Source organism: Lutra lutra, chromosome 8, assembly GCF_902655055.1.
Source record: "Lutra lutra chromosome 8, mLutLut1.2, whole genome shotgun sequence".
NCBI classification, from domain to species: domain Eukaryota; kingdom Metazoa; phylum Chordata; class Mammalia; order Carnivora; family Mustelidae; genus Lutra; species Lutra lutra.
This window is the reverse complement of record NC_062285.1, coordinates 126,899,885-126,912,624: the sequence shown is the minus strand read 5'-3', so window position 1 is coordinate 126,912,624 and position 12,740 is coordinate 126,899,885. Positions and strand designations below refer to the sequence as shown.

General features: G+C 43.9%; 1 protein-coding gene across 3 annotated transcripts; it reads left to right on the top strand.

The window, feature by feature from the left end:
* Positions 1-2,245: 2,245 nt before the first annotated feature.
* LOC125107939 (protein BRAWNIN) lies at positions 2,246-11,256 on the top strand. 3 transcript variants are annotated; one of them, XM_047743460.1, is made up of 3 exons: positions 2,246-2,392; positions 2,788-2,907; positions 10,785-11,256. In XM_047743460.1, exons 2-3 carry the CDS (start codon positions 2,800-2,802, stop codon positions 10,878-10,880), a joined length of 204 nt encoding a protein of 67 aa, XP_047599416.1. In that variant the 5' UTR covers positions 2,246-2,392; positions 2,788-2,799; the 3' UTR covers positions 10,881-11,256. The 3 variants fall into 3 exon arrangements, with proteins under 3 accessions (XP_047599416.1, XP_047599415.1, XP_047599414.1); XM_047743459.1 differs by having other exon boundaries at positions 2,247-2,404; XM_047743458.1 differs by having other exon boundaries at positions 2,352-2,498.
* Positions 11,257-12,740: the final 1,484 nt, after the last annotated feature.

Here is a 12,740-nt window from a genome sequence, read left to right as displayed (position 1 = left end):
CAGCAACCAAGGTTTATTTCTCACTAATGTAACATGGACTGGGAACGACTTTCGCTCCGTGCTTCATGTGTCTTCATTCTGGGATCCAGGAAAGGGCTTCTGTGAGTAAATACAGAATGACTAATTTGTCTTTTTTTAAAGATTTTTTTTTATTTTTATTTATTTATTTGACAGAGAGAGATCACAAGTAGAGAGGCAGGCAGAGAGAGAGAGAGAGAGAGAGAGAGGAGGAAGCAGGCTTCCTGCCGAGCAGAGAGCCCGATGCGGGACTCGATCCCAGGACCCTGAGATCATGACCTGAGCCGAAGGCAGCGGCTTAACGCACTGAGCCACCCAGGCGCCCAAGAATGACTAATTTGTCTTATATCCATTGCTGAAATGAAACTTCCAATATTTTTCAACTTTTCACAACTTTTATGGATGCTCTGTCCATTAGTAGGTACTGCTCAGAACCTGACTCATGGTGGGTGTTTGGTGAATATTTGTTGAATGAATGAGTGAACACAGCCCATTCTCTCACTCTCTTTCTCTGGTTTTTCTAACCACTGAGGACCATAGTCCAGAAAAGTTTCCTGTAATATTTTATTTATTGATTTGAGAGAGAGAGCATGTGCATGAGTGCGAGGAGGCGGGGGAAGGGCAGAGAGAGAGGGAGAGAGAATCTCAAGCAGACTCCCTAGCGTGGAGCCTGATGTGGGGCTGGCAGGCAGGGCCAGTTTCATGGGGGCGTGACCTGGTGCACGCCAAAAGTATCCATAAAAGAGGAAATTAAAAATTGGACTTTGTTAAAATTAGAAGGTTCTGCTCTTCAAAAGATTATTAAAAATTAAAGACAAGGTATACACTGGGAGAAAATATTTGCAGATCATAATCTATCTGATAAAAGATCCATAATATATAGATGATTAAAATAATAAAAACCAATAAAAAAATGGATGAAAGATTGAACAGATACTTCACCAAAGAAAATACGAGCATATAACAGTATTCTCAATATCATTAGTCATGAGACACCATTACCAACCTACCAGAGTGCCTAATATGAGAAAGACTAACCAGAGTAGGTATTGGAAGAGGATGGAGAGGAACTGGAAGTCTCAAAACTGCTGCTGGGAATTTGAACTGTATACCTACTTTGGGAAATAGCTTGGTAATTTCTTAAATTATACACCTATCAACTACATGCTGCAGCCGTTCGACTCCTAGGAAAGTATTCAATAGAAACGGAAGTATATGTTTACAGGCTTGTATGGGAGTCTTTTTGGTACGCTTCACTGTTTTTAACAGCTTCATTCCTATAAGTCCCGAACTGGGAACAACCAAAATGTCCACCAAAGGTGAATGGATACATCAATTGTGTTACAATTATACTCCGCAGTAAAAAGTGAATGACTGATACGTGCAACGATGTGGATGAATCTTAAAATAATTGTGTTGCATGACATAAGCCAGACTAAGATGCTACATAGTGTATGGTATAATTCCATTTACATAACATTCTAGAAGATGCAAATTTATCTATTGTGACAGCAGATCCAGAGGAGACAACGTGGGAGCAATTAGAAAGCGGCATAGAGAAACTGGGTATGACAGATATGTTAATTATTTTGCTTGTAGTAAGGGTTACACAGGTGGACACATGTTAAACCTTATCAATTTATATATTTTAAATATGTCGTTAATGTCAACTACACCTCCATAAAAGTGTCTAAAAGGTGAGTGTATCATGATTCATGTTATACATACAACACTAATCCTTCGTAATTTAGTCCCGAGTTAGCTTTTTCTCAACAAAAAATCCATAGTCACAGCACCATCCATATATGCATAGATTAAACAAGGTCGACTTCCGTTTTCTTTTATTCCAGTAGCAGCAGTAGGAACAGCCGTGTGAGTGTGGCTCTGTTTCCGGGCCCAAAAAACGCGGCGGCACAAGAACGGACAGCGCTCGAACTCCACTCCCGGGAGGGTGGCCTCATCGAAGCACTAGTCTGAGTGCCGATCTCTTCCCGCTCCTAAAAGGTGGCAAACGCCAGCAATTTCCTTGGGCGTGTGAAAGGACGCACGAGGCAAGAATCCTGCCAGCTGCGAGACTCGACATCTGCCAGGGAAGAGTAAAGGGCGCACCGAGCGCCTGAGGCTGGGAAACCACTGGGAACTGGGGGAGGTGGGGAGGAGGGTGGGGGCGGGGACTAGAAGAAGAAAAAAAAAAAAAAAGAAGAGCCGGCCGTACTTCCCATGAAGGCCGGAATCACGTGCCCGGCGCCGGCACAGCCCAGGCTTTCCGGCCCGGCGCGGCCCCTAGGCCCTGTACTTTCGGTTCCGCCCGCAGGTTGTCTGCTGCGACCCGGGGCGCACTTCCGCTCGCCCTTTGACCCGCTGCCCTACGCCAGTGCGTTCTGCGGTACGGTGTCTCTGGGGCGCACCTGTAGGGCCGGTGGGGAGTGCGGTGTGCATTTCTTCTGCTAGAGTCTGAAAAGGCGCGGGGAAGCCACAGGGTATGCGCCTTCCGCTTGCGGCGCTCGAGCTGCCCTTAAGTTGCGCGGGCCCAGCCCCCACACTGGGGGCTCGTGAAGGCTGAAGGCTGCGCGCGGGCGTGGAAAGGGCGGGGGCTCGGGCGCTTGTCCTCGGCGCCCTCGCGTCCCAAGTGAGCCCACGGGGCGCGGGGTGGGAGACAACCTGGGGGTCCTGACCCCGTACCGCCCCTGCCGTGTGCCCTGTTTCCCGGCATGGTTTCGTCCTGACCTTGGAGCCTTGTAACACTGCCTGCCTTTCCTCCCCGTGCAGCACCCCCTAAGCATGCCCGCGGGAGTGTCCTGGGCCACCTACCTGAAAATGTTCGCGGCCAGCCTCCTGACCATGTGCGCCGGGGCCGAAGTGGTGCACAGGTATTACCGGCCGGACCTGGTGAGTGCCGGAGGGTCCTGGTTCCTGGCCCCTGGACCGCTCCGTTCTCCTCTCAGCGGCGGAAACGATCTTAAAACGGAATTAGAAGGACCATCTGCCCTGAGCGTAGAGCCTGATGGTGGCATTGCATTGCCTTTAGAGCAGCGCCCGGCCTGTTCTTTCACGGGTCCTACACAGCCAGTCACTTGGCTGCCACTGGCCTTGATCTACCATTTACCCCTTGTTCCCACTGTTGCAGCCACCCGGTTTCCTTGCTGTTTCCCACACTCTCCAGGCCTGTCCCCATCTCATTGCCATAACTTTTCTCATCTTGGAATGTTTTTCTCCCAGATCTTGGGTTGGGTTCCTACTTTAAAACGTCAGTCTGCTCAAATACCTCCTCTGGCTGTGAGATTGCTTTGGACAGCTCCTAAAGGATTCCTCCTCGTTTTATTCTGTCTCAGCCTTTGTTTGCCTAGAGGACTTGTCACAGTTTGCAAGTATTTTATTCCTTTTGTCTGTTTACACGTTCTTTGTTTCCTCCACCAGAATGTAATCTCCGTGAAGGGACTGGGCCTTCCTGGTTCACCCTTGATCTCAGTAGCCTAGAAAAGAGCTTAGAATATAGTAAATGCTTGATAAATATTTGATGAATGAAGGACGAGGAAATATAGGCAGTCCAAGGAGGGAGAAATTTAAATGAACTTTTAGCATTTTAAGCATTCATTGAATTAGAACTGGGAATTAGAGGTGCTTTTAAGGAGTTACGGTCTTGCGGAGATGAAGGCAAGGAAGTGCAGTGGAAATCGTTACTCGCACGTTGCTAGGTGCTCTGCTACAGGCGTGAGTAGAGTGGTTGGAGCACCGTGTGGGAACAGTCATCTCTGCCTGGACTCTGGAGGGGTGACACGGAGAACCATCCATTTGTCTTTCTAATTTTAGCTGTCAGCTACAGTTTTGGGGGTGTTTATTCTTGTTTTCAGACAGGGAAACTGAGATTCAGAAGACAGGGTGATTTCCCAGGGTCACATAGCTTCCTGGGGATTTGAAGCCCAAGCTTTCTGTTCAGTGTTTCTTTTTTTATTATTATTATTATTATTTTGATCCTGTTAATGAGGTGGTACCGCACCTTTGTAAAACATTCAGATTGAATTCAGTCATGTAGAGTGGAATGTGAAAATCTAGGGCTTCCCCCACCCAACTTTCTCTAGTCTGCTACCCTCAAGTAGCCACCATTTTTTGGTTGGTGTATACTTGCAGACTTTTACTATTGCTGAGATACACATGCGTGTGCATGCACACAAACACACACATGCACAGTGGACAGGGTGTTCTCCCCCATGGAAATAGGAATTCACACATTTCTCGGTCACCTGTTTCTTTTGGTTAATATCTATATGAAGAGACACATGTTTATATCAACAGCCTTTTTTCTTTCTGATCATTGAATAGCATTTTATAATATGGATGCTCCATATATTATGTAATCTCCTATGGACATTTTGGTGGTATCTAGTTTTTGTACACACAATGCTGAAGTAGCTCTTACCAGCAGGGACTGCTTCTCTTGAGTTATAGGAGTGTGTCAGGGTTACTTAGTGGAGACAAAAATGGGTAAGGACCTTCCACAGAAATGCAGTGGAGTCACTAGCTCCTGAGGAATAGACATCAAGCGGGCATTACAAAGGAAGGAGTACCTGTGATTTGCCCCTGGGAAATTGACCTTTGATTCGCCCATCTCATTATAAGTAGGAACACGCAAGGTTGTTACCAGCAGCTTCTTTGACCTTGGGAAGAGGCTTGGTCTTGATTGGGCACAGATATCAGCAGTGGGGTACCTCTATAGGGCCCTGAAGGCCAGGGCTGGTTGGTTACATGTAGGATGCTGGATGCTTTACTAATATTTAAGGAATTTATGTTCTTTTGCTGTGTCTGTTGGTCTTGTTCTAGCAATGACTGTCACTATTGTAAAAACTGCTGGCCTTTGTTGGAGTCCTTCAGTCTTTACAGCTAGAAGGTCTGGGTGGAGTCCAGACGTGACCATGACAGCTGCCTAGAGTGCATGCTCAGTGCTGTCTTAAGGGAGCAGCGTTAAGGATGCCTTTTCTAGTTGGCCAGCTAAGCTGCTCAGGATTAGAATGGAGGCAAGGACTCAAGGCAGATGTTCTTTCCTGGAATACAAAGTGTGCTTTTGCTTGCGCTTCCGTTTGCATCTCCATTTACTTTTTTTCCTTTTTTTTAAAGACTTTATTTATTTATTTAACACAGAGAGAGGTCACAAGTAGGCAGAGAGGCAGGCAAAGAGAGAGGGGGAAGCAGGCTTCTCCCTGAGCAGAAAGCCCGATGCGGTGCTCCATCCCAGGACCCTGAGATCATGACTTGAGCCAAAGGCAGCGGCTTAACCCACAGGCTTAACCCTCAGGCACCCCACATCTCCATTTACTTTTGCATTACTTTTACTGGTCCTCTTTTCCTTAATTTATAATCTACTTAATATTGAAGGCATACTCAAAAAATGCAGGCTCAGTGATGTAGGAAAGACGATAGGGTTTGAAGCCGATGGCCAAGAAAGAATTCTTGAGATGTCTTTGGTGCAAAAAGGTGGTTTTATTAAAGCACGAGGACAGGATCCATGGGCAGGAAGAGCGGCACTGGGTCATGAGGAGTGGTCTATTATGTACTTTCAAGTTGGGAGGCGGTTAGGGATACCGTAAGCCTCCCAGGTGTTTTGGAAACCAAGTTTCCAGGATCCTGAGGGGGCTAGGTATTGTCAGGGAAAGGTCATTTATTACTTAGTAAAAACTCGGTCACGAGACTCCTTATTTATATATCAGTGGACCGGTCATATGCTTGGGGGATGATTGCTAACATGTATCTTAGATAAAGGAAGTTTGAATTTTTTTTTTTAAAGATTTTATTTATTTATTTATTTATTTATTTATTTTAAAGATTTTATTTATTTATTTGTCAGAGAGAGAGAGAGCTAGAGTGAGCACAGGCAGATAGAGTGGCAGGCAGAGGCAGAGGGAGAAGCAGGCTCCCTGCTGAGCAAGGAGCCCGATGTGGGACTCGATCCCAGGACCCTGAGATCATGACCTGAGCTGAAAGCAGCCGCTTAACCAACTGAGCCACCCAGGTGTCCCATAAGATTTTATTTATTTATTTGACAGAGATCACAAGCAGGCAGAGAGGCAGGCAGAGAGAGAGGAGGAAGCAGGCTCCCTGCTGAGCAGAGAGCCCGATGCGGGGCTCGATCCCAGGACTCTGAGATCCTGACCTGAGCCGAAGGCAGTGGCTTAACCCACAGAGCCACCCAGGCGCCCTGGAAGTTTGAATTTTTATATGTTAAAGTAGACTGACAGGATCTTGGGGGTTGGGCTAAGGTTGCCTTTTGCCCTTAGCAAAGTAGTAACATCAAGGCAGATGAATCTCTAGAGGAATGTCACACTGCCTGTTTCAAGGACTTGTCAGTGGGCCATAGGTAATAAGAAAATTTAATTTTTCTTTGGCCTTTGTTTACCACATCCTTAGGATTCATTTTATTTTATTTTATTTTTAAGATTTTATTTATTTATTAGAGAGAGAGCACAAGCAGGGGGAATGGCAGGCAGATGGAGAAGCAGGCTCCCCGCTGAGCAGGGAGCCCGACACAGCACCCAGGACTCCATCCCAGGACCTGGGATCATGACCTGAGCTGAAAGCAGACACTTAACTTATTGAACCGCCCAGGTGTCCCAGGACTCATTTTAAAGTGTTCATTTTGGTTGTCTCCAGACATACCCACATACACACAAATTGCTATTTAGAACCTCTGCTGATATTGTTAACCTTTGAGTTAGTAAACTTATTAGTCTTTTAAAAATTGATTATATATTTAATGTATTTAGTAAATAAAAGTGCTGTTTTTCTGAAGCAGGAGAGCTAGGTTCTTGTCTCATGGAATCGAAGAATGAATCTCACGGACAAAGAATGAGTAAAGTGATAGAGTTTTTATTAAGCAAGAGTACTGAAAAAACTCTCAGGAGTGAGAGAGGGGTCCCGATAAGGTCGGCACTGAGGGCTTTTAGGGTTGCTTTTTTTCTTGAAGGCTAAGCAGGGAGCTTAAATCTTTTTGCCTTCTCTACAGGCAGCACTACTGATTAAGGACTAGTGATAGCATCTTTAATGGCTTACCTAAGGGTCTGGTTATTTTCTGTTGACCACAGGTGACTGTCATAACAGGACTCGCCACCTCGGGTGGTCTGGAGTGCCTTATCTCTGGTTTCCTTACATCTCCACGTTTTGGGGATTTTTGTGAGCCCGATCTCATAGCCCCCTATCGATCTCTCCCTGTCTAGCCCTGCCTGTCCCTTACTCATTTCTTTTAATAAAAGTTGACTTGTCAGGGTACCTGTGTGGCTCAGTTGGTTGAACTGCTTTCTTTGGCTCAGGTCACGATCCTAGGATCCTGGGATCAAGCCCTGAATTGGGCTCACTGCTCAGTGGGGAGTCTGATTCTCCCTTTCTCTTCCTCTGTGTGCTCGTGCTCTCTCTCTCTCTCACTCACTCTTCTCTCTCAAATAGATAAATAAATCTTAAAAAAAAATTGAATTGTCATTTTAGCTTTGTACTGTATTGGCAATTCAGATTACTCCAAGTATGTGCCTCTCTGTGTGTAAGTGGGCGGTTGTATATACTTTATAGAAATTTGAAACACACTGTTGTATTTTATGTTTTTATTATTTTTTAAAGTTTTTATTTTAATTCCAGTTAGTAAACATACAGGGTTATATTAGTTTCAGGTGTATACTGTATTTTATAGGGCTTTGTGATTTCATATAATTTCCTTTTGTGACCCTGGGGAGAAAAGCATCCCTTCTACATTAATTAGTTTACACAGTTTAATGAAGGTGAAGCAAGCTACATTTGTTCTTATACTAAAGGGATGGGAATGTCAAAATCCTAGGACTAGTTTTAAGATAGGAAATTGTCAGACAGGGTACTCTGGCTTTTGCTCTAGTTCCCATTACCTTTTTTTTTTTTTTTTTTTTTTAAGATTTTGTTTGTCAGAGAGAGAGAGAGACAACAGACAGGGAGAAACAGGCTCCCTGCTGAGCAAGGAGCGCGATAGGGTACTTGATCCCAGGACCCTGGGATCATGACCTGAGCTGAAGATAGCCACTTAACCAACTGGGCCCCCAGGTGTCCCCCCATCACTGATTTTTTAGAAAGTCATTTCCACTTCAAAATGAGAATTATGCTGTGAAGCACATCCCTTAGCTTCCTACCTCTCCTGTGACCCCGACCTCAAATCCCACTTTCTTTCCTATTTTATTTCTTTAGGATTAATTAGTTGTTAGATAAAAGAGTAAAATGAACCAGATCAAGGTGTTTGAACTTCAGGGATTGAAGGGCTATAGAAGCTTTCTTTCTTTCTTTTTTTTTTTTAAAGATTTTATTTATTAATTTGACAGAGATCACAAGTAGGCAGAGAGGCAGGCAGAGAGAGAGGAGGAAGCAGGCTTCCCACTGATCAGGGAGCCGGTTGCAGGACTCAAGCCCAGGATCCCGGGATCATGACCTGAGCAAAGGCAGATGCTTAACTAGCTGAGCCACCCAGGCGCCCCTAATCTTGCAGTTTTATGTAAAATAAGCTGAGCAAAGATTTTATTTCTCCAATTTTATGAGCTTATAAGGGTCCTGAGCACAGTCTGTTGACTTATCCATTCAGCACAGTCTTTTTCCCTTTTAGAATGAGGGGCTTCCTATAGGGTTGTAAGAAATAAGGAGGAAATTACGATGCGGTCCCTTTCCTCAGGACCTCACCATGTAAGCTGATAGCTGGTAGAAATAGATATGCCTCTAGGGGTGCCTGGGTGGCTCAGTCATTAAGCATCTGCCTTTGGCTCAGATCAGGATCCCAGGATCCTGGGATAGAGCCCCATCGGGCTCCCTGCTCAGCGGGGAATCTGCTTCTTCCCTGCCTGCCACTCCTCTTGTTTGTGCTCTCTCTCTGACAAATAAATAAATAAAATCTTTAAAAAAAAAAAAGTAGATATGTCTCTGAATCAAGACAAACAGTTCCACTTGGATGTGCAGTGAGCATGTTGAAAACTGAGCTGCTGGTCTTGTCTCCAACAGACCTGCTCATCTTGAAGCCTTGCCTGTCCCTGTGGATGGTGACTTCATCATTCTTGTTGTTCAGGCCAAAGCCCAGGAGTCCTCTTTAATGCCTCTCTCCTACTACACATAATAGCAAATCCCACTGGCTTGATCTGAAAACTACATCTGGAATCTCACTGCTTTTCACCACGTTCGCTGCTACTACCCAGTTCAAGCCACGGTCAGCCACCTCTCACCTCAGTTTCTGTGATGGCTCCCTGATCTGTTTCTACCTTCCTGCCTTGCTCCCCTGCAGTCTTTTCTCGACAAAGCCACTGTCGTCTTTTTATGCTTGAGTCAGATCACGTCATTCTGCTCATAACTCTCCAGGGACTGTGCATCTCTGCACCCGTTTTTCCTCTGTCGTCATCCCTTCCTGACCTCTCCTTTGAATACTTTATACCAGCACTGCTGACCACCTTTTCCGTGCACATAAGGGCACATTTCTGCCTGAAATCCTTTGCATTTGTGGTTCCTTCTGCCCGAAACACTCCTAGATAGTCGCATGGCTGGTTTTCTCATCCTCCTTGATGTAGATCTTTGTTAGAAGTCACCTTTTCAGACAATACGCACATGAGAAAATGCTCAGCATCATTACCCATCAGAGATATGCAAATCAAAACCACAATAAGATACCATTTCATCACCACTGCAATGGCTATAATTAAAGAAAACCCAAACAGCTCATGACAGGTGTCAGTGAGGATGCAGAGAAATTGGAACCATCATACAGTGCTGCGAGGAATGGAAAATGGTACAGCTGCTTTGGGAAACAAGTCTGGCCATTCCTCAAACAGTTCAACATAGAGTCATAGGACTTAGTGATTCTACATCTTGGTTTATACCCAAAAGAAATGGAAACATAGGTCCACACCTTCTTGTACACAGGTTCATTTAAATGGAATCATATAACATGTGGTCTTTTGTGACTCGGTTTCTTTCACTTTGTATGCTTTCAAGATTTGCCCCATATTGTCAAATATATCTGTACTTCATTTCCTTTTAGGACAGAATAATCTCCCATTGTAAGAATAATAGCAGGGCTCTATCCCAGGTCCTCAGGATCATGACCTGAGGCATGACCGAAGGCAGATGTTTAACCCACAAAGCCACCCAGGCGCCCTAGACTCTTCCTGTTTTTGAACAGTAACAAATTGATTTGCAATCGGTTCAAAATGAATTGATTCCTAATACTTGTTTTCTGTACCGGGCACATGGTAGAGACTCAGTAAACAGTGCAAGAATGAATTTTAGATTGTGGAAAGCTTTATTAAGATTTGTGATCTGGGCGCCTGGATGGCTCAGTGGGTTAAAGCCTCTGCCTTCGGCTCAGGTTGTGATCCCAGGGTCCTGGGATCGAGCCTCACATCGGGCTCTCTGCTCAGCGGGGAGCCTGCTTCTTCCTCTCTCTCTGCCTGCCTCTCTGCCTACTTGTGATCTCTGTCTGTCAAATAAATAAAAAAAACTTTAGAAAAAAAAAGATTTGTGATCTGTCAGTTACTATTGATCTAAACACTCCCTTTGTGAGTCCTGCAATACTGGAGAAACAGCCTGGACAGTAGAGTCCTGTGAGTATCGGGTTAGAAACGGACTGACATGGGCCACAGGCTCTCCTAATACGGATTCATCATTGAGTGCACAGGGACTTTTGTGCCCTTTTTTTTTTTCCTTTCTATTTTCTTTCAGGTCACACTGAATTACAGTCTAAGGCAGCACTGGCATCTATCCTTTTTGTTTTTGTTTTTTTTTTTTGATAGACAATACCTGAAATTCCACCAAAGCCTGGAGAACTCAAAACGGAGCTTTTGGGACTGAAAAAGAGACAACACGAACCTCAAATTTCTCAGCAATAGAAACCTCAAAAAACTTAACTCTGCCAAGAACTCCATGAATAGTATTATAAGTATTAAATATGTATTTTTAAAGTTTATTGAGTTAGCCGGGTTGTCTTTCAGCACCTAAAGCAATCCTCACGGCACGAGGAGGTGCCCAGGTGTAAACTGAGATTTAATTATGGATTGACCAGTGTTTCTTGGAAACTGCCAAAGTGTGTATCATCAGCTTTTTGAATGTGGTTGAATAGATACTTAGTCTTGAATATCACATGAGAAAGAATATTTACAGTGTTTCCTGCTCTTATAATTCTGGTTTATTTCTCTGAGGAAGCTTGACTGTCATGAAAAATGGAATTATAAATTAACTATAATAAAAGTGTCATTGACAATTAAAGCTTATGGTGTGAAGTTAATATTTCTCTAAAATTGGACACTGCTATTTGTACCAAACTGAATTAAGTTGAAATATTTAAAGTTTGAAGTTCTTTTGGAATTCTGTACTTAACAAAATTATAGCAGATGTCACTTGGACTGTCATAAGTACTTTATCCCCAAATTTGAGAAACCATGTTACCATGTAGTTATTCTTATAAAATATATTTTAAAATAGGTGAAAAGCTTAAATGAGCTTTGCCATGGGATGAATTGTGTCCTTTCCTCAAAGATGTTGACGTCCTAACCACCGCCCCCCCCCAGTACCTGTTAATGTGACCTTATTTGGAAATAGAGTCCTGCACATAAAATGAAGTTAAGATGGGGTCATTGGGCTGGGTCCCTAATCTAATCTAATCTAATCTAATCTAATCTAATCTAATGTCTTTATAAGAGGAAAATGCCATGTACAGACAGACACAGAGGGAGAGCACTGTATGACAACAGATCAAAGATTGGAGTCCTGGAAGCCAGGAATGCTGGGGATGGAGAGCCATCACCAGAAGCCAGAAAGGGGCAAGGAGGGGGTTTTAGCCAGAGTCTCAGAGGATGGTCCTGCTGACACCAGGATTTTAGATTTCTGCCCTCCAGAACTCTTGAGAGAATACATTTCTGTTGTTTGAAGCCATCTAGTTTCCGAGGGCTGTTATGGCAGCCCTTGGAAACTAAAACAAATATTTCAAGTCTTTCTCTGAGTCTATAAATAAAGGACAAAAGTAATTTATAGAGCAATTGGCTTTCCATTTAGGGCTATTTTTCCAAAAGAAGTTTTTCAGAATTCTGTGTTCTTAAAGGTAAGATCTAGGCTTGCTTCTTAGCCAGTTAGCCAATTGCTACATCACATAAATCTTTGGGGTCATTGTTGAAATCTTAAAACCGGAAATGCAAGTAAAATGTTTGTGTTTTATTTGCTGTAGTAAATACCCTTTTTGGTTTAACAGTGTAAAGCAACTAAATGAAATGGTTTATTTCTAGTCTATATACAAGCTCTTTCTTTTCTGCAGCTGTGTTATTTGGTACCTTACCAAATTCTTCAACACATGAGGAGGATCTGTCTTTCCATCGATGATGGATGAGCAGTGGCTCACTCCAGGGAGAGGGCTGGAGAACAAAGTTTTGAGTTGAGACTGGTTGTTTGCTGATATTTACTATGACCTTGTGATGAGACTTTTTCTGGAGCAAATTTCATAGCTGCCATTAATTGAATACTTTTTTCTATTTTTTTTTTAATTTAAAGATTTATTTTAGGGAGAGAGAGAGAGAGTGTGTGTGTGCAAGTGCAGGGTGGAGGGGCAGAGGGAGAGGGAGAGAGAGTGTTCCAAGAAGACTCCATGTAAGGCACGTAGCCTGACACAGGGCTCGATCCCAGGACCTTGAGATCATAAGCTGAGTTGAAACCAAGAGTCAGTCACTTGACTGACTAAGCCACTCAGGCACCCCTGAATA